General features: G+C 43.3%; 1 protein-coding gene across 3 annotated transcripts in view; it reads right to left on the bottom strand.

Annotated features, from left to right (window-relative positions):
• HUS1 (HUS1 checkpoint clamp component) overlaps nucleotides 1-20,892 on the bottom strand; it is a 152,659-nt gene that overhangs the window by 65,137 nt on the left and 66,630 nt on the right. For all 3 annotated transcript variants that reach the window (XM_053467780.1, XM_053467781.1, XM_053467782.1), the window contains one exon: nucleotides 19,959-20,033. In XM_053467780.1, coding sequence (XP_053323755.1) covers nucleotides 19,959-20,033 — 75 coding nt within the window. The remainder of the gene's footprint in view (nucleotides 1-19,958; nucleotides 20,034-20,892) is intronic.

Below are 20,892 nucleotides of genomic sequence, written 5' to 3'. Positions count from 1 at the left end.
TGGATCTTGTTATAACAAAACAATGTTGATCTACTGTCAAACATTCAAGTAGGGGAGCACTTGGGTAATAGTGACCACAATATGGTGTCTTTTGAAATAAACTCAAAAAAGAAATTGCAAATGGGGAATACTAAAACATATAATTATAAAAAGGCCAATTTCAATAGGATAAGGGCAGCTTTACAACATATTGACCGGTGATAAAAACACTGAGGGAAAATGGCATATCTTCAAACAAACAATAAAAAGGTACACTTCTCAGTATGTACCATTGGGTAATAAATATAAGAGAAACAGATTGAAACCAAAGTGGCTTAGTGGGGAAGTAAACCAAGAAATTTAAAATAAGCAAAGGGCTTTTAAAGCATTAAAATCAGACAAATCAGAGTCATCCCATAAAAGATATAAGGAAGCCAATCATGCATGCAAAAAGGTGATTAGATGGGCTAAACTATGTCAACCGGAAGTTCATCGGAGGACAGGATATCCCCTGCAGGGGATATCCTGTCCTCCGATGAGGCACAGACGCTGCGATCTCTATGCAAGTCTGTGGGGACTTGCATAGAGATCACAGTGTGATTGGTGCAGGGGGATCACGGGGAGGAGAGTGAGACACCACGTTTCTTATCCTCCTCCCATGCTGAAAAAAGAAACAGAGAAAAAAATGGTCATTTAAAAAAAAAAAAATCATTAAAATAATACAATAAATGATAATAAATAAAATCAATAAAGTGAGCTAAGTGATGTCATTGTGACTAGGGCTGCAACAACTAATCGATAAAATCGATAATAATCGATAATGAAAATCGTTGCCAACGAATTTCATTATCGATTAGTTGAATCGATTTTTATCGATTATAAAATGAGGGTTTTTTCAGAGCAAACGCTCTGAAAAATACCCCTCATTATATAATCCGTTTAGTCTGACTCACAGCAGCAGCTCCTACTTACCAGGAGCTGTGACAACTGGCCCCGCCCCTGTGACAACTGGCCCCGCCCCTTCCTTCTCCCAGAAGGTCAGAACCACATGGCTGTGACACTCATCTAACTGTAAGTATAAAATTAATTTTATTTGGGCTGCTGAAAGATAGGGGAGGTGGGTGTTAATTTAGGGGCAGTTATGCTTAATGGGGTGTTTAGGGTTAATTTAGGGGCAGTTATGGTTAATGGGGTGTTTAGGGGCAGCTATGGTTAATGGGGTGTTTAGGGTTAATTTAGGGGCAGCTATGGTTAATGGGGTGTTTAGGGTTAATATAGGAGCAGCTGTGGTTAATGGGGTGTTTGGGGTTAATTTGAGGCAGTTGTGGTTAATGGGGGGTTTAGGGTTAATTTAGGGGCTGTTGTGGTTGATGGGGTCTTTAGGGTTAATTTAATGATGAGGACTGAGGGTTAATTTAATTAATTTAATAAAGTTAACTTAAGGTGCAGTTAGAGGTAAAGGGGGGGACAGACTAAGGGGAATCTAAATCCTGGGGGCAGTGAAGATTATTTATAAAAGTATGGTGTCAGTGTGCTGTGAACAGGTCTGTGACTATGAGGGGAATATGAGATATCTGGGGGTATAAGGCATATCTGAGGAGGATGGAGTGACATATCTGGGGGTATAAGGCATATACGGTATATAAGGCACATGTGGGGAGGGCAGCATGGCATGTCTGGGAGGCAGTGTGGCATGTCTGGGGAGGATGGAGTGGTGTATCAGGGGGTATAAGGCGTATCAGGCACAGTGGCATATGTGGGGTAGAGTGGAGTGACATATGTGGGAGGCAGCGTGGAGTGGCATATGTGGGAGGCAGCGTGGAGTGGCATATGTGGGAGGCAGCGTGGAGTGGCATATGTGGGAGGCAGCGTGGAGTGGCATATGTGGGAGGCAGCGTGGCATGTCGGGGAGGCAGCGTGGCATGTCGGGGAGGCAGCGTGGCAAGCCTGGGTTCAAATGTGCATAAATTGGGGGGGCTGGTTGGGAAATAAAGACAAGAAATGCATTTTATCAGTTTTTTTTATTCTGCTGTTTGTATTTAACATCATTTGTTTATTAAATTATTTTAAATAAATGAAAAATGCACATTCATTTTTTTATCCGATTAATCTACAAAAATAATCGGCCAACTAATTGATTATGAAAATAATAGTTAGTTGCAGCCCTAATTGTGACATCACTGGCATTAATAACATCATTTTTAAAAATATATATATATAAAAAATACAAAAAAATATAAAAAAATATATAAAATATATATATAAAAAAAATAAAAAAAATTACATTCCATTGCCCTAACACAACATCTACCCAGTATAAGCTGTCCACGCAAACCAAAAAAAAAAGTTTTCCAGACCTTCCAATCGCCGTAATTCACAGCGATCGACAGTTTAACCCCTTAATGACAATTGCCGGTTCTGGCACGGCACGGAAAAACAAGTCGATTATGACAAATGACGTGCCAGAACCGGCACGTCTTTAAACGGGTGCAGAAAGCGATCTACGTTCGCTTTCTGCACCCAAAACGGCGTTGCTGTAATGCCTCGACCTCGGAGAGCGGTAATGCCTCGCTCCGGAGAGCGGTCACAGCCGCCGCTACTGGTGATCTTCACCATCAGCAAGATGGCGGCGGCCAGGGGAAAAAAATAATAAAGATGAAAAAGTTCGCTAGACGGTCTCCAGACCCTCTAGAGAACTCTGGCTCCACTTACAGGTTGAATACAGGTACTGTATACTGTATACAGGCAAGTCAATGGAGCCCAGCTTTCTAATCACAGTGTGATTAGTAAAAATAAATAAAAAAATAAAATTAATAATTAGATAAAAAATGGTAAAAAAAAAAAACAGTAAAATGTAAAAATAATTTCCCACTGATGTCACTATCAGGGGAACCTTCAAGTTGAAAAAAATTTGTAATTTTTTTTTTAAAAAGGCAAAAAAAATAATATATATAAAAAATATATTTTTGTGAGCAAGTCCTAAAATTAGCACATTAGCTTACAACAAGTCTCGCATGGAAAGAGTTAAAATACTGGCATATTAACTGCCCATGGGGTGTCTACTTTTAAAAAATGTATGATTTGATGGGGTAAATTGAGTTGGCCGGGTTCAACAATGTCCCAATTAACACGGGGGGGGGAGGATGGCCACACATCTAATTTCCAATTAGAAAAATGCACACGTACCAAATGTGGCCTTTTAGTTCCCCCCAAAAATGACAAACCCATGCACCGGTGCGGGGAACTCTGATGTCTGACCCCTGACAGCCGGGGAATGTATACGCGACGGACGCATACAAACCCCCGCTGCCAACTCCACCTCCTTGCAGCTGCAGCGGAAGGCGACGTCAACCCGCTGCCCCGGCTGGAAGCACCGGTAAGAGAGGGCTGAGAGGGGGGAGAGAGGGGTGAGAGGGGGGTGAGAGGGGGGGAAGGGGGGGAAGGGGGGGAGAGAGAGAGTGTGTGTGTGTATGTGTGTTAGTTAAATGGGGGTATAGTGTGTGTGTGTGTGTGTGTGTGTGTGTGTGTGTGTGTGTGTTAAATGGGGGCATAGGGCATTTCTGGAGTGGCGTTAAGGGGGCATTTAATAGAGCACTCTGCCTCCTGAAATGCCTTATACCTCCCTATATGCCACTCTGGCCCATAATATGCCTTTTAACCCCCTAAATGCCAGAGTGGCATATAGGTGTATAAGGCATTTCTGGAGGCAGAGTGCTCTATACAATGCCTTTTAACTCCCTTAATGCCACTCTGCCTCCTGAAATGCCTTATACCTCCCTATATGCCACTCTGCCCCATAATATGCATTTTAACCCCCTAAATGCCAGAATGGGATATAGGGGTATAAGGCATTTCTGGAGGCAGAGTGGCACATAGGGGGTCAAAAGGCATACCATGGGGCACAGTGGCATATAGAGGGTTAAAAGGCATATCATGGGCCACAGTGCCATATTGGGGTGGCAAGCCTGGGGGCAGATGTGCGTAACTGGGGGACAGGTTGGAAAATACAAGAAATAAAAACAAAAAAAATATTTTTCTCAATCATAGCTTTTATTAAAAAATAGTTTACATGAATTAACATTTACTGGTAAAACTTTTTTTCCTTTGGGGTCGTCTTATATTCAGGATTTTTCTTTTTTTCCTAAGTTAATATTCAGATTTTGGGGGGTCGTCTTATAATCAGGGTCGTCTTATAATCGAGCAAATACGGTATTTAGCATGTTTTTTCATTAGTTTTTGCAAATGAGTAAAAGATTTTTCAAAGAAAGGTGAGAAAGTCATTTTTTAACAAAAGATCACCATATTTTATAATTTGTTTTATAGTAAATTAGATATGATAAAAAGAACGGTATCTAAAGAAAGCCCTGTTTGTTCTGAAAAAAAAACAATATATAATATGTGTGGGTGCAGAAAATGAGAAAAGAAAATTGCAGCTAAACAGCAACACTGAAAAATGTTAAAAGAGCCTTTGTCCCAAAATGTACTACGAGAAAGAAACAGTCTTGTCATTAAGGGGTTAATGAGCTAAGTCTGGAAATAAGTGAACCTCTGTTTTTAACCTTCCGGGATTCTTTTATTTCAGGAATTTAGTCTAAGGCAAAGGAAACGTTTTTTTTTATAGTAAGGACAACAAGGATGTGGAATTCTCTCCCTGCAGAGATAGTTTTACCAAAGTCTGTACAGATATTTAACCCCTTCGTGACAAAGGCTGATCTTACTTTTTGTACCCTTCGTGACAATGGCCGTTTTAACATTTCTGCGCTGCTCGTGTTTAGCTGTAATTTTCTTCTTTCCAGTTTACTGAACCCACATAAGTTAGATATTGTTTTTTTCATGCCCAGAAGGGCTTTCTTTAGATGAAATTGTTTTGATTGTATCATATTATTTACTATTAAAAAAGTATAAAATATGGTGAAAATTTTAAAAAAAATTATTTTCTAACTTTTAGTTGAAAAATCTTTTACTGATCTATAAAAGGTAATGAAAAAAACATGCTAAACAGATACTACTATTTGTCCCGAGTTTAGAAATACCCAATGGTTTTATGTTTTTTTGCTTTTTTCTACATGTTATGGGGCAATAAGTACAGGTAGTGTTTTGCTATTTCAAAGCCATTTTTTCCAAATCTGGTAATTCTCCCCCCCCCCCCATGTGCCATTTCGGGTATCTTTGAAGCCGGCCAATGCAATTTTCCCCATCAAATCATATATTTTTGAAAACTAGACATCCCAGGGTATTTCAAATGCTAGTATTTTAACTCTTTCCATGCACCATATCTACCAACAGTCTGTGTCAAACTTTGTGGTAGTAATTTTTTTGCATTTGTTTTGTCACACACATTTTACCGTATTTGCTCGATTATAAGACGAGGTTTTTTCCAGAGCAAATGCTCTGAAAAATACCCCTCGTCTTATAATCGGGGTCGTCTTCTAATCAGACCCCAAAAAAATGGCTGGGGCCATGCTGCTTACCGGTCGCGAGCAGCGTCTCTTCCGTTAGAAGCAGGAGGACAGGAAGCTTGTAGCTTCCTCACAGAACTCTATCTCCCCCTCCCTCCTCTGGGGGCGGGGCCAGAGAAGTTGCTGGTACAGCCGGTCCCCTGCAGAAGTCTTCGAGTGAGAGATCTGCAGTTCAGGTAAGGGGGTGGGGGAGGGTTTTTGGGTAAGTATGTGTGATTAATGTGTGAAGTATGTGTGATTAATGGAATGAATGAGTATTTAAATGTTTGTGAATGTGTGTTTGTGTGTGATAGCATGGATGTGTAAGGGGGGTGGGGGTTGTAGCATGGCATAGGGAGGCTGTAATCCCACTACTATCATCCCCAGGTTCCAGCATGTACTGGCTGCCTTGGCTTGATAGGAGTGTGATTGCTGTTAGCAGCAATCACACTCCTATCAAGCCAAGGCAGCCAGTACATGCTGGGTTAAAAGGCATATCATGGGGCTGAGTGGCATATAGGGGGTTAAAATGCATTTCTGGACCTCCAGAAATGCATTTTAACCCCCTATATGCCACTCAGCCCCATGATATGCATATATACCTCCAGAAATGCATTTTAACCCCCTATATGCCACTCAGCCCCATGATATGCCTTTTAACCCCCTATATGCCAGAGTGGCATATAGGGGTATAAGGCATATCATGGGGCAGAGTGGCAAATAGGGGGGGTATAAAGCATTTCTGGGGGCAGAGTGGCATAACTGGGGGGGGGCAGGTTGGCAAATAAAAGGAAATTTAAAAAATATATTTACATGAATTAATATTTACTGGTAAAACTTTTTTTCCTATAGGGTCGTCTTATATTCAGGCTTTTTGTTTTTTTCCTAAATTAATATTTTGATTTTGGGGGGTCGTCTTATAATCGGGGTCGTCTTATAATCAAGCAAATACGGTACTTTAGGTATGAATAAACAGTTTCTGGTATATGTCACTATCATAAAACACCCCAATATGTGTTCAGCAACATCTCCTGAGCACAGCGATACCTCACATGAATGATTTTGCCTGGCTGTTTGTGGGCAAAGGGGCCACATTTGGGGCATGCGCATTTTCAATGTTGAACTGCCCTATTTGGCCATTTGGCCCTATTTGGTACATCTTTGAGCCGGGCCGTTTCAGTGTGCCCAACAAAACCATATATTTTTGAAAACTAGACACCCCAGGGTATTTTAAATGCTGGTATTTTAACTCTTTGCATGCACACATTTTACCACCAGCATTTTTTCAAAGTTTGCAGTAGTTTTTTCAGAAGTGCTGCCGCACGGCTGAGCGTTACTTCAGAAAATCCAAATCCAGCGAAGACTTTACTCACTATAAATTCATGCTTCACACCTACAACTCTGCCCTCTCTCTCGCCAAACAGCTCTACTTCTCCACTCTCATTCCTCTCTTTCTTCCAACCCGCGACGCCTTTTTTCTACTTTCAACTCCCTTCTCTGTCCCTCCACACCCACACCACAAACCTCTCGTACTGCCCAAGATCTTGCTACCCACTTCAAAGAGAAGATCGAGACTATTAGAAAAGACCTCTCTTCCTTACAACTCCCTCCTACACCACTCACCACCACTCCCTCCACTCCTACTATACTATCTGCCCTTTCCCCTACAACCGAAGAGAAGCCACTCTTCTTTCCTCCTCTCACCCAACAACCTGTCCCCTCGACCCCATCCCTTCACACCTCACAAAGTCTCTATGTCCATCCCTTGGTCCATCACTTACCCACTTATTTAATCTTTCTCTATCATCTGGAACTGTACCATCTGCCTTCAATCATGCGCTAATCACACCAATTCTAAAGAATCCTTCCTCAGATCCCGTCTGTTTGACTAACTACCGCCCTATCTCTCTGCTTCCTTTTACCTCTAAGCTGCTTGAACGGATTGTGTACAATTGCCTCACTAACTTCCTCTCCTCTAATTCCCTCCTTGACCCTCTACAGCAGGCATGTCCAAACTTTTTTCGAAGAGTGCCAGATTTGATGAAGTGAACATGTGCGAGGGCCGACCATTTTGCCTGACATTTTCTGAACCATTAAAATTAAATGCAAATTAACTATTTTATGCAAAGATTATTGAAAACGACATACCACATCTATCCCTTCCTCACTATCTCCCCTCTCCCTCGCTACCCCTTCTCACAATCTCCCCTCTCCCTCCCTACCCCCTTCTCACAATCTCCCCTCTCCCTCCCTACCCCCTTCTCACAATCTCCCCTCTCCCTCCCTACCCCCCTTCTCACAATCTCCCCTCTCCCTCCCTACCCCCCTTCTCACAATCTCCCCTCTTCCTCCCTACCCCTCCTTCTCACAATCTCCCCTCTTCCTCCCTACCCCTCCTTCTCACAATCTCCCCTCTTCCTCCCTACCCCTCCTTCTCACAATCTCCCCTCTCCCTCCCTACCCTTCTCACAATCTCCCCTCTCCCTCCCTACCCTTCTCACGATCTACCCTCTCCCTCCCTACCCCCCTTCTAACGATCCACCCTCTCCCTCCCTACCCCTCTTCTAACGATCTACACCTCCCCCCCTTCTCACGATCTACCCACTCCCTCCCTACTCCCCTTTGTAGGTCACTTACCGTCAACTCCTGTGTTGGGAGCGTGAGGCGTTTGTCTCGGGTGCCGGCGCTTCACTGCTGAGTGCCGGCATATGACGTCATATGCCGGCGCGCAGCGTGAAGCGCCGGCACCTGAGACAAACACCTCACGCTTCCAACACTGCACTCTGGGCAGCGCAGAGGCAGGCGGCGGCAGCAGCGGCGGCGAGCAGAGGAGTCCTGGATTTCTGTCAGTCAGGGGGGCCCAAGAGGTGCCGAGCGGTCGTTTTCAGCAACCGCTCAGCACCCCTTAGGCCCCCCTGACTGGCAGAACTCCAGGGCCCGGTCGCAGTCGCGACCCCGGTAGTTCCGCCACTGCCTACAATTTCTTCGTCAGATGCCCTTGTGGCTGTGTGTGCCGGCGCAGGGAGAAGGAAAGCCCAAATCTAGCGACGTCCGAGATCGCAAGATTTGGGCTTTCCTTCTCCCTGCGCCGGCACACACAGCCACAAGGGCATCTGATGAAGAAATTGTGTAGGGGAGGGTTAGATTTCAACCCTCGTCTACAGTCAAACATGAACCCTGTTTAAAGTTACCGTATATTCCGGCGTATAAGACGACTGGGCGTATAAGACGACCCCCAACTTTTACAGTTCAAATATAGAGTTTGGACTATATTCGGCGTATAAGACTACCCCTCTACCCAGCATACAACAACCAGCCAATCACGGCAAGCAATGTACCTTACCGGTGATTTGCTGACATATACATACATGCACTGCCCTTACACACACACACATGTATATATATATATATGTGTGTATATATATATATATGTGTGTATATATATATATGTGTGTGTGTGTGTATATATATATATATGTATATATCTACACATATGCCTGTCCATACATACACATTTATACACTGCCCTCACCACACACCCCTGCCTTTACACACACATGTATATACATATATATATATATACACACACACGTATGTATATATATATATATATATATACACACACACACACACGTGTGTGTGTATATATATATATATATATATACATATATATATATATATACATATATATATACATATATATATATATACACATATATACATATATACATACACACAACAGCTTACAAATACACCATATCACACCAACATACATACACTGCACTCACACCCCTTTCTCCCCATCTCTTACTTTATCTTGTTTCTTCCATCCAGTTGTGGGAGCGCGAGGTCTGGCACTTCAGACCTCAGCTTCCCTGCTCCCTCATCACTACGCGCCGGCAATTGATGCCGAGCGCCGGGACATGACGTCATCCCTGCGCTCAGCATCAATAGCCGGCACGTAGTGATTAGAGAGCAGGGAAGCCGAGGTCTGAAGTGCCAGACCTCGAGTTCCCTAATGTCGGGCTAGTTAGAGGGAGGTCGTGATCTCCCCAACCAGCCCTGCTGATCAGGGCTAGTTGGGGGAGGTCACGATCTTGCACCTACCTCGGCACGGCCCTGAAGACCGGCCCAGGGGAGGCGGCTTCTTCACTCGCCCCTCCCCTAGAGATTGGTGGCTTCGTGGGAACCTCCGGCTTGGTAAGTACCCGGTGGATGCCCAAATCTCGCGCTTTCCTTCTCCCTGCGCCGGCTGATGACGCCAAGTCCCGGTGCTCACTTGGGGGGCCGTATCAGTCCGGAACGCGGGCCGCAATTGGCCCGCGGGCCGGACTTTGGACATGCCTGCTCTACAGTCTGGTTTCAAACCCCTTCACTCTACTGAAACAGCTCTAACAAAAGTCTCCAATTACTTGCTCTCTGCCAAAGCAAAAGGTCACTACTCTATTCTAATACTACTGGATCTCTCTGCTGCTTTTGATACTGTTGATCACCACCTTCTTCTAGACTCACTTGCTTCTATAGGCATTCGAGATACAGCTCTCTCCTGGATCTCCTCATATCTGTCTAACCGTTTCCTCTCTGTCAACATCTCTGGCAAGACATCATCACCCCTTCCACTTTCGGTTGGTGTCCCCCAAGGTTCAGTCCTTGGCCCTCTGCTGTTCTCTCTTTATACTTCTTCTCTTGGCAAACTAATCAACTCATTTGGCCTCCAGTATCACCTATATGAAGATGATACCCAAATCTACCTGTCTTCTCCTGATCTCTCTCCATCTCTCATGTCCCGTATTACCAATTGCTTGTCTGCTATTTCCTCATGGATGTCACACTACCTGAAACTTAATCTTTCTAAAACTGAACTCATTATCTTCCCTCCCTCCATCTCCACTCCACTACCTGAATTCTCTATCATCATTAACACGACTATCTCTCCTACTAACCAGGCCCGATGCCTTGGGGTCATCCTTGACTCAAACCTCTCCTTCATCCCTCACATTCAGTCCCTCGCCAGATCCTGCTGCTTGCACCTAAAAAACATCTCTGGTATCCACCCATTCCTCACCCAAGAATCCACAAAAACTCTGGTTCATTCACTTATTTCCCGTCTTGACTACTGCAACACTCTTCTGGTTGGCACTCCACTGTCTCGACTCTCTCCTCTACAGTCTATCCTAAATGCCGCTGCTAGGCTCATCTTCCTTGCACGTCGCTCCTCTTCTGCTTCCTCCCTCTGTGAAACCCTCCACTGGCTCCCAATTACCTTTAGAATTAAATTTAAAATCCTGGTACTGACATATAAGGCCATCCATAATACTGCCCCTCCGTACATTTCTGACCTCATTAGCAAATACTCTCCTACTCGATACCTACGTTCCTCCCATGGGCTAAGGCTCTCCTCCTCACTCATCACCCCTTCCTTTTCCCGTCTACAAGATTTCACTCGAGCTGCCCCATATCTCTGGAATCTACTCCCAAGGAACCTTCAGCATTCACCCTCCCTTCCAACATTCAAGAAACATCTAAAAACCCACTTCTTCAGAGAAGCATACCATCTTAGCTGCTAGAACTTCCTTGTCATCGATACAACCACCACACTACCTCTCACCCTTTCTCTATGCCTTATGTTTGTCACCTCATTTCCCTCTAGATTGTAAGCGGGCTCTCTCCACCAAATGTATCGGTTTGTCTTAGTCTGTCAATTCTTGTCTTGTCATATCCCTTGAATTTATGTATTGTATTAAGTGCTGCGTAAACTGTTGGCGCTATATAAATAAAGGATAATAATAATAATAATAATAGTATTTTTTTGTGTGTATTTTTCCCCCACACACCTACTTTATGTATGAATTTATAGCTCCTGGTATATGCCGCTGTCACACAACACCCCAATATGTGTTCAGCAAAATCTCCTGACTACAGTGATACCCCACATGCATGGGTTTGTCATTTTTGGGGGGGAACTAAAAGGCCACATTTGGTACGTGTGCATTTTTCTAATTGGAAATTAGATGTGTGGCCACCCCCCCCCCCGTGTTAATTGGGACATTGTTGAACCCAGCCAATTCAATTTACCCCATCAAATCATACATTTTTTAAAAGTAGACACCCCATGGGCATTTAATATGCCAGTATTTTAACTCTTTCCATGCGAGAATTGTTTTAAGCTAATGTGCTAATTTTAGGACTGGCTCACAAAATTATATTTTTTATATATATATATATTTTATTTTTTTGCCTTTTTTTATTTATTTTTTTTAACATTTTTCTTCAACTTGAAGGTTCCCCTGATAGTGACAATAGTGGGAAATTATTTTTACATTTTACTGTTTTTTTTACTATTTTTTTCTAATTATTATTAATTTTATTTGTTAATTTATTTTTACTAATCACACTGTGATTAGAAAGCTGGGCTCCACTGACTTGCATGGTTGAATGCAGTACCTAAACACTTTTAAAACGGGTGTCCGCCGCCATGCAATGTATGGCGGATGTTGACGCCCCGGGGAGGGGCCAGACATGTCCCCTGGTGCAAATCGTGGCGTTGCTGAATGCCTCGAGGTCGAAGCATTACAGCAACACCGTTTAAAGACATGACGGTCCTGGCACGTCAATTGTCACTAACCTGATGTTAGTGCATGACATGCCAGAACCGGCAATTGTCATTAAGGGGTTAAACAGCCACTGGATGAATACTTGCAAAAACATAATATTCAGGGATATAATTTTTAAATTATGGGGAACAGCTTCTTGATTGCCATTCTGGGGTCAAGAAGGAATTTATTTCACTAGTTTGTGCAAAATTGCAAAGAGACAACAGTTTTTTGCCTTATTTTGGATTTACAGCAAGAAATAAATGGAAAAGGCCGAACTTGATGGACGCATGTCTTTTTTCAGCTTATGTAACTATGTAAGCAGAGTGAGCTGCCTATGGCTTTAACCCCTTAACAACAATCCACGTACATGTACGGGGCCACGATGCGATGTGTTAGTGACAGTGCCCGTACATGTACGTGGTAGCGCTATGTGCCGCTGATCACGTTGATCGGCGGCATCGCGGTTTTCCTGGAATTCCCAAAATGTACTACGAGTCATTAAGGGGTTAACCAAAGATTTGTGCGAGCAACAAAACAACAAGGCTGAAGCCACATAAAATGCCACACATTTTTCTGCTTGTTGCAACCACAAAAGAGTGGTCAACAGCATGAGCTACATATGCTGCTGTAACACTAGGACAGAATCCAATAACAGCTTATTTGAAAGTCTTCTTAACTGCTCAGTTTATTTTTTATATCAAGATCTTTTTTATTGTCAAAAAATCCACATATCAAATAACATAGGCCTATATGTCCTGAAATGCATGTTGCAACCAAGGTATATCACTCATTGCTCAAAGTGAGATACATCCCTGGGTGATATATCGCATCAAAGCATACCACGACATTTAAAAAGGTCACGAAAACCGAATTCTTCAGAAACAGAAGTAGAACAACAGTAACGTGAACCAAAAAATACATTGCTCGGTTGGAGGTAAGCATTAAAAGCCTCCAGTTATGTTAGGTTCTCATATATTAATCAGACGATGCCCTTGGCACTCCCTGATCCAAAAATCTGCACCACAGAAGCCATTTCATTTCGCATTGTGCCCCTGCCCCCCCCCTAGACGCCTGAACCAGGGCCTCCATGCACCTTATCCTATCCACCTCCTCTTTCCAATAACCCATTGTGGGAACCGATGTCTGCTTCCAATGTCTAGGAAACATTAACTCGTATACGGGCAGAGGAGGTATGATATAGAGCCGTTATAACATTCATCATATTAGGCCCGATACCTAGCTGGCAGAGGGTGGAGAACAAAAATGGCCACCCCACCCTATCGAAGGCCTTCTCCGCGTCAGTTGAGAGAAGGACCATTGGGATCCCCCCGGGACTTGGAACAGTGAATAGCGTTGAGAATTTTGGTAGTATTGTCGCCGGCCTCTCGGCCAGGGACAAACCGGACCTGATCTCTATTTAACCATTCCAGGAGAAGGTGTCCCAACCTATTTTCCAAGACCTTCACCAAAATTTTGATATCGACATTTAATAAAGAAATCGGGCAGTGGCTGTGGCACAGCTCCGGGTCTTTACCAGGCTTAGGTATAATCACTATGTGAGCCTCCTGCGCCTGAGGTGTTAGTCTGGTGCCTTTGGCTAGAGATTGAAATAATTTGGTAAGGTAGTAGAAGCGACCTAAATGTTTTGTAGTAAGTAATGGTGAACCCATCTTGACCTGGGCTTTTATCAGCTGGGGTGGATTTAATAACTTCCTCTATTTCTTCCTGTGTGATATCCCTTTCCAAGAGATCTCATACATCTCTCTCCATACCGTCGTTCAGATATCTAGAAAGGTAATCATGAATACGACTATCGAGTGCCCTCTGGGTTACCCCACTCTGAAGGTCAATATTGTATAGTGAGTGATAGAACTTTCAGAAACAGTCAGCTATGTGGTCAGAGCGGAATCGCAGTTGCCCTTTGTCATTCCTAATTTTAGGGACGAATGTAAGAGCCTGCCTCTGTCTTAGTGCCCTTGCCAAGGCCCTGCCCGTTTTGTTTCCATGTTCGTAATATCGAGATTGGGTATAGGTTCTCCCCAGGGACTGTAAAGTGAAGGCCGTGAAAAAATCTCACTCTGTATGATGCTGTCGGTCTCTGGATTGCTGCATCAGGGAACCCGGTCCCGTCAATCTCTCCCCGATGGTGCGTCTCCTTCTCTGTGGCCTGAGTAACCTGTGGCAGTCCCGAGACCAGCTGATTCTCCTCAGACCAGTCCGGTAGAGGGGTTGGAGGTATGTCCAAGGCTGTACAAAAATCCAGTACATCCTCCGGCCTGCGTAGAGAGTGAATAACGGAGCCTTTCTTCACTGAGAGCCCTATAGGAAAACTCCATCGATAGGGTAAATTTTCTTTCCGCAGTTGTTCTGTTAGAGGTCTCAGAGCCTTCCCTGCTTGCAAGGTATGCCACGACACGTCCGGCAAAAAATTTAAAACAGCACCCTTAAAAGAAAATTTGTGTTATTTTCTCGCCGCTTGCATAATTTCTTCCTTCACTCTGTATGAGTGGAGACAGCATATGATGTCTCGTGGCGGTGAGCCTTCAGCCCCCTTCGGTCTTAAAGCTCTGTGGACCCAGTCTATGTCAATTCTGTGATCGGAATCCCTCTAAAGCAGAGTATTAAATATGACAGGTATCACACGTTTCAGATCTTTTGCATCACCTCCTTCCGGTAGGCCTCTGATTCGTATGTTGCATCTCCTACCCCTATTATCCAAATCTGTGATATGTGCCACAAGCTATGAGATTGTGCATTGCTGGGTGAGTAGTTTGTCATCCATGACTTTCAGTGCGGCATGGAGCATCGTCTGATCTTCCTCCAAAGTATTGATTCTGTGGCCTTGTTGTTGCAAGTCAGACTTGATCTCCGATAGTTCCTCTTTAATGGTGGATTTAAGTTGATCAGCGAGGGCTGCAAAATCTGTTTTGATCTGCTGAGTAAGAGCCTGTAGGTCTTCTTTTGTAGGGATATTCATGATTCTGCTCCTCCACTCGTCCGTATCGTCGCTTTGTAAGGATTCTCTGTCTTCGCGTGCGGTTTCATGGCTTGATGCTACCTCCGCCATATCGTCGGCAGGATGCTCGGCCTGTTGGATCGGCTTTAAAAAGTATTTCACGGAGGAAACTCCACTCATCTTTACCCCTTGTGAGGTGGAAGGAGTCTGGGGCTGTTTCTTCAGGTGTTTCCCCATAGTAAGCCTCTAAATCTCCACTTGTGATGGCGAGGGAGCTACTCTCACTAGCTTCTGCTCACGTCGGCGGTCGGCCACGCCCCCCTTAACTCATTCTGCTTTCGTATTGATAGGATCAGCAAAGTAACTACCTCCAGGGGAATAGTGGATTTTATTGTGGCTTTTGTTACAGCCAAACCTGGCCTAAGCACTTGCCAAAGAGCCATCACAAAAATACATTAACCCTTCTGGAGCTGAAAAGACTTTTCTTTGGGTGACTCCACTGCTTCAAAATTTAAATGCCTCTGGCATTTTAGAATAATAGGCTAGAACTTAGCAGATTTTGTGTCCACGGCTTCTTCAGGCATCTCTAGGGTCATTCTCACAGAGTTTTCGGTCTCTTCCTCTAGAAGATTGCGTCTTCTCTCTTTCGATCTTCTTCTGAAGAAAGGGCTTCATAAGAAAAACCTTGAGGCTCAGGGATGGAAGATGTCCAATATCATCTGTTTAGAGATGTTGCTGGAGGGCTCTGGTTTCTGAAAAACTCAAAACGTACTCTCAGCTCAGACCGAATCCACTTAAAAATTTCACTGCCAGCTTCTTCTGGAGCAGACCTTGGACTTGGAGTCACTCAGAGGCATTTACAAAGGAAGCATGTTAAACATTTAGCTTTTAAACAGTCTTTCCAAGTAGTCTACTCCTTAGCTTGTTCCCTAGCCCTAGTAACAACATTACCTGTAAATAGCATTTTTCCCTTTAAGTATCGTGTCCATGGAGCCAGACCCCATGCACATGTTTCCAGAAACAGGTGTACTTGAAAATCAAACAAAAGACAGGCTTATTATTATCCTTAACCTAAGTGTGCCTCCTGCCGAATGTACCAGTGACCTCCCATCAAAGGAAGGAAAGAGCAGATCTATACAGGCCTGAGGGGACAGCCCGTCCAAGAGCCTCCCTCATCTGTGACTGCCACCACGCAATTGCAGGACCAGGGCTTCAAGGATGCAAGTACATCAAGCCCAAGGTATCTCACCTCTAGGATGGGTGTGGTGTCTGAGCACCAACCCCCCCCCCCAGTGGAAGCCCAGGTAGTCTTCTAGAAGTCCACCTGAGGACCCATCCACTACCTGGCTTTATATTCCCACAACTGTTCTACTGCGAACAATTTTGGTGAGTGTACAGGTCTTGACATGGCAAAATGAAAAAAAGGCAAAGAAATGGAGCTCATACTTGAAGTCGGGCATGAAAAAACACTTTTTTCCCTCCCCTACGTGGAGAAGAAGCTACACCTCATAGGTCAGTGCTGCTGGGGATCACAAGAGAAATTCTTTTTAGACCCCTGTGCACAGTAAGTGCTCCCACTGACTTCAGTGGCCATAAAGTAGAGGAGGAGGGCAGCCGCAGTAATAGGGTTACAGATAAGGTCACATAAGTGGTTTTTTAACTTAGTTATTACTTTTGTTGCTACTCCTTTTCTGTCAGAGCCTCTTGAATTGGCCTTTCCTGCTACAACATATCAAACAAATGCACTAGACTTTTCAAATGGCATTTTCCTGTTCTGGTATTCCCTAATCTGGCTCCCCACATACCAATTCAGGTCTTCAAATATAAAACTTTGTACACTGACTCAGGGGCGTACCTAGAGTATTTGGCACCCGGGGCGGATCCTGTAAGTGGCACCCCCCCCAAATGTAAAGACATCTACAAAATTATGTTGGCAAGAATATTTATTGCACCAATTTGTAAACTGTATGTTAACTGTAAACAACAAGAAATCTGAAAAAATAAATTAATAACTTATAAGTAAAATAAATATGTTTAAATAACATTTACTGAACATATAATAGTGCTTTCTTTAATAACCCCCCCCCAAAAAACAACAAACACAACAAGTTTCTAAGAAGACCTAACAAATGAGTGACAAACATTACAAATTAAGTACTGGCTAAGCAGCTAAAGACACTATAAACTAAAAAAAATTCTGATATTATAATCAGGAGTCACCATAACATTGTTCTCTTTTCATTTAAGCATTTGCATATATAGTGGTGTTGCCATGTCGACTCATGATTATATATACCATATGAACCAGACACTGACTGTGGTATAGCATGACACCTATCACTATATACTGAGCCAGGCAGTGACGGTGGTACAGCATAATGCCTATCACTCTATACTGAGACAGACATTGACGGTGGTGCAGCTTAAGTAATTTCATTATATATTGAGGCAAACATTACAGTGAAACAGCATAACTCCTATCACTATACACTGAGCCAGATACTACAGTGGAACAGCATAACACCTATCACTATAACTGAGCCAGATATTGATGGTGGTACAGCATAACCGCTATCTTTATATACTGAGCTAGACACTTATAGTAGTACAACATAACTATCATTATACACTGAGGCAGACATTGACAGTTGTGCAGCACAACTGCTATCATTATATACTGAGACACGCGCTGACAGTAGTACAACATAACTGTTTCCATTATATACTGAGGCACGCGCTGACGGTGGTACAACATAACTGTTATTATATACTGAGGCCCACATTGCCGGTGATACAGGATAACACCTATCACTTTATACTGAGCACACATTGACGGTGGGGCAGCGTAATCCATATCACTATACATTGAGCCTGACATTTACAATAATGCAGCATAACCCATATCACTATATACAAAGCCATTGATGTGGTGTAGGCCTACCACTTCAGTGTCTGGCTTAGTATATAGTGGTAGGGGTTATGCTGCATTATTGTAAATGTCTAGATCGATGTATAGTGATAGGGATTATGTTGTACTGCCCTCAACTGCAGATCAGGGGAAGACTGTGAGAGTCAGTACAGCCTTCCCTTCTTCTGACTGCACCGTGACATTGGGAGGTCCTCTCCCCGTAATCATCCCCAAAGTCCATTTGTCCCCTACGTCACTAAACCACAACTCTCTTTTAATTACTCCCTGTAGTTCAGGTGTAGATCAAATAAACAACACATGGAAACATCACGTGTAACTGAATAAGACATAAATATCCTGTATTTACAGGTATACATAAATAATGTATGGAAACATAGCATTGCAGGTATAAATCAACAGAACACACAAACCCAGCATTGCAGGTATAGATCAACTGGAAATCACTCAGCACTGAAGGTATAGATCAAATAAACAACACATGGAAACAGCACCCCAGGTATTGATCAACTGAATAAGACATACAAATCCTGTATTTGCTGGTAAACATAAATAATGTATAGAAACATAGCATAGCAGATATAGACCAACACATTAACACACAAACCCAGCTTTGCAGGTATTGATCAATTGGAATTCACATAAAAACTCAGCATTAAAGTTATAGATAAAACACCCTAAATTACAGGCATAGATCACAGATTGCACACCCCAAAGCCAGCGTCCACATTGCCCACATAGAACCTGACCAGCACCCTGCGGTGGGGGTGCAAGGCCTCTGTCTCCCAGCTCTGCCACTGTACGGAACAGTATAGAGTGATGGGAGTTATGATGTACTTTAGAGCATAATTATAATGAAAAAGACATTGGAAATGGTACAGCATAACACCCATCACTCTCACACATTTACCAATCAACACTTACCAATCCACAGATTCCACACATACCAATCCACAGATTCCACACATACCAATCCACAGATTCCACACATACCAATCCACAGGTCCCACACATACCAATCCACAGATTCCACACATACCAATCCACACATTCCACACATACTAATCCACACATATACCAATCCACACATATCAATCCACAGATTCCACACGTACCAATCCACAGGTTCCACACATACCAATCCACAGGTTCCACACATACCAATCCACACGTTCCACACATACCAATCCACACATTCCACACATACTAATCCACACATATACCAATCCACACATATCAATCCACAGATTCCACACATACCAATCCACTCTCACTGTCACTCAGTCTTAATGAATGATTTCCTACCTTCTTTTCTACTTCTTTTCTTCTTACAGCAGTCTTTTCTTTTTACAGCAGTCTTCCTCTTCTTCTGTCTTCTTCCGGGTCAGAGGGCACTGTGGGCGCGGCTTCAGTGCCGCCGGGGTTTGTTGTCAGATCCCGGCGGCACTGAAGCCGCGCCCACAGTGCCCTCTGCACAGCAGCAGTTGCCGCGCGGATCGCGAGGGAGCAGTATCGGAGGTCTTTAACAGACCTCCGGCTCCCTTGAGTGATTTTAAGCCGGTTCAGGGGAACCGGCTTAAAATCACTCAAGGGAGCCGGAGGTCTGTTAAAGACCTCCGATACCGCTCTCTTGCGAGCCTGCTCCTCCAGCGGCGGACATTACTGTCCGTCTCTGGAGGGGTGCCGGGTGCCGGCAAGTTGGCACCCCCCTGATGAGCGGCACCCGGTGCGGACCGCCCCCCCCGCCCCCCGCTAGGTACGCTACTGCACTGACTACTTCATCATGTCTGACACACATTTCCTTTATTATCGTTACCTGCCGCCATTAAAACATATATGGCTTTATTTCTTACATAATTTTAACTTTACTCATTTTTCCACAGATTAACAACCAACATAAAGTAAAAAAGAAACCAAATAAACTTGCACCAGCACTGCAAAATGCATTTGTTATTCATGGGTAATAAAAAAAAAATGCAGGACTCCTGTATTGGTCTTGAGAACGTCCAATACAATGTTTTTTACTAGGTGATGTAGAAGGTAATTTTAAGCATATAACTTACCATAAAATTACTAAGATTCTTCATTCTCTCTACAACATTCTTCATAGTCTTGAGTGCTGGCAAATATATGCTGACCTGAATAAAGACAAGCATGTAGTATTAGGTGATATTTGATTAAATATATTACAGACTCTACCTGAATATACCGTATTTGCTCGATTATAAGACGACCCCCCAAAATCTGAATATTAATTTAAGAAAAAAGGAAAAAAATATAAGATGACCCTATAGGAAAAAAGTTTTACCAGTAAATGTTAATTCATGTAAACTATGTAAACTATTTTTAATAAAAAGCTATGATTGAGAAAAATATTTTGTTGTTTTTATTTCCTTTTATTTCCAACCTGCCCCCCAGTTATGCACATCTGCCCCAGAAATGCCTTATACCCCCTATATGCCACTGTGCCCCATGATATGCCTTTTAACCCTCTATATGCCACTGTGCCCCATGATATGCCTTTTGGCCCCCTATGTGCCACTCTGCCTCCAGAAATGCCTTATACCCCTATATGCCACTCTGGCCACTCTGCAGCTTCAAATGCCCAATCAGGCATTCCCTTCCAGGTTGCGTCACTGCTGACGTAACCCAGAAGGAGGCACAGACGCTGCGATCTCTATGCACATCTGTGAGGACCTGCATAGAGAGCACATTGTGATCGGTGCAGGGGGATCGCGGGGAGGGGAGTGAGAAACCATGTCTCTCACCCCCCTCCCGTCCTGAAACGGAAAAAAAAATGTTAATTCGTTTAAAAAAATAATAATAAAAAAATCATTAAAATAATAATATAAATAATACTAAAAAAAATAATAATGTGAGCTGTGATGTCATTGTGACATCACTGGTATGTTCAGGAGGTCCCTAAGAGGCCCTCTAAAATAAAAAATAAAATATATATATATATAAAAATATAATAAAAAAAATATAATTAAAAAA

This window comes from Spea bombifrons, chromosome 5 (genome assembly GCF_027358695.1).
Source record: "Spea bombifrons isolate aSpeBom1 chromosome 5, aSpeBom1.2.pri, whole genome shotgun sequence".
Classification (NCBI taxonomy): domain Eukaryota; kingdom Metazoa; phylum Chordata; class Amphibia; order Anura; family Pelobatidae; genus Spea; species Spea bombifrons.
This window is presented reverse-complemented; position numbering and strand designations above follow the sequence as displayed.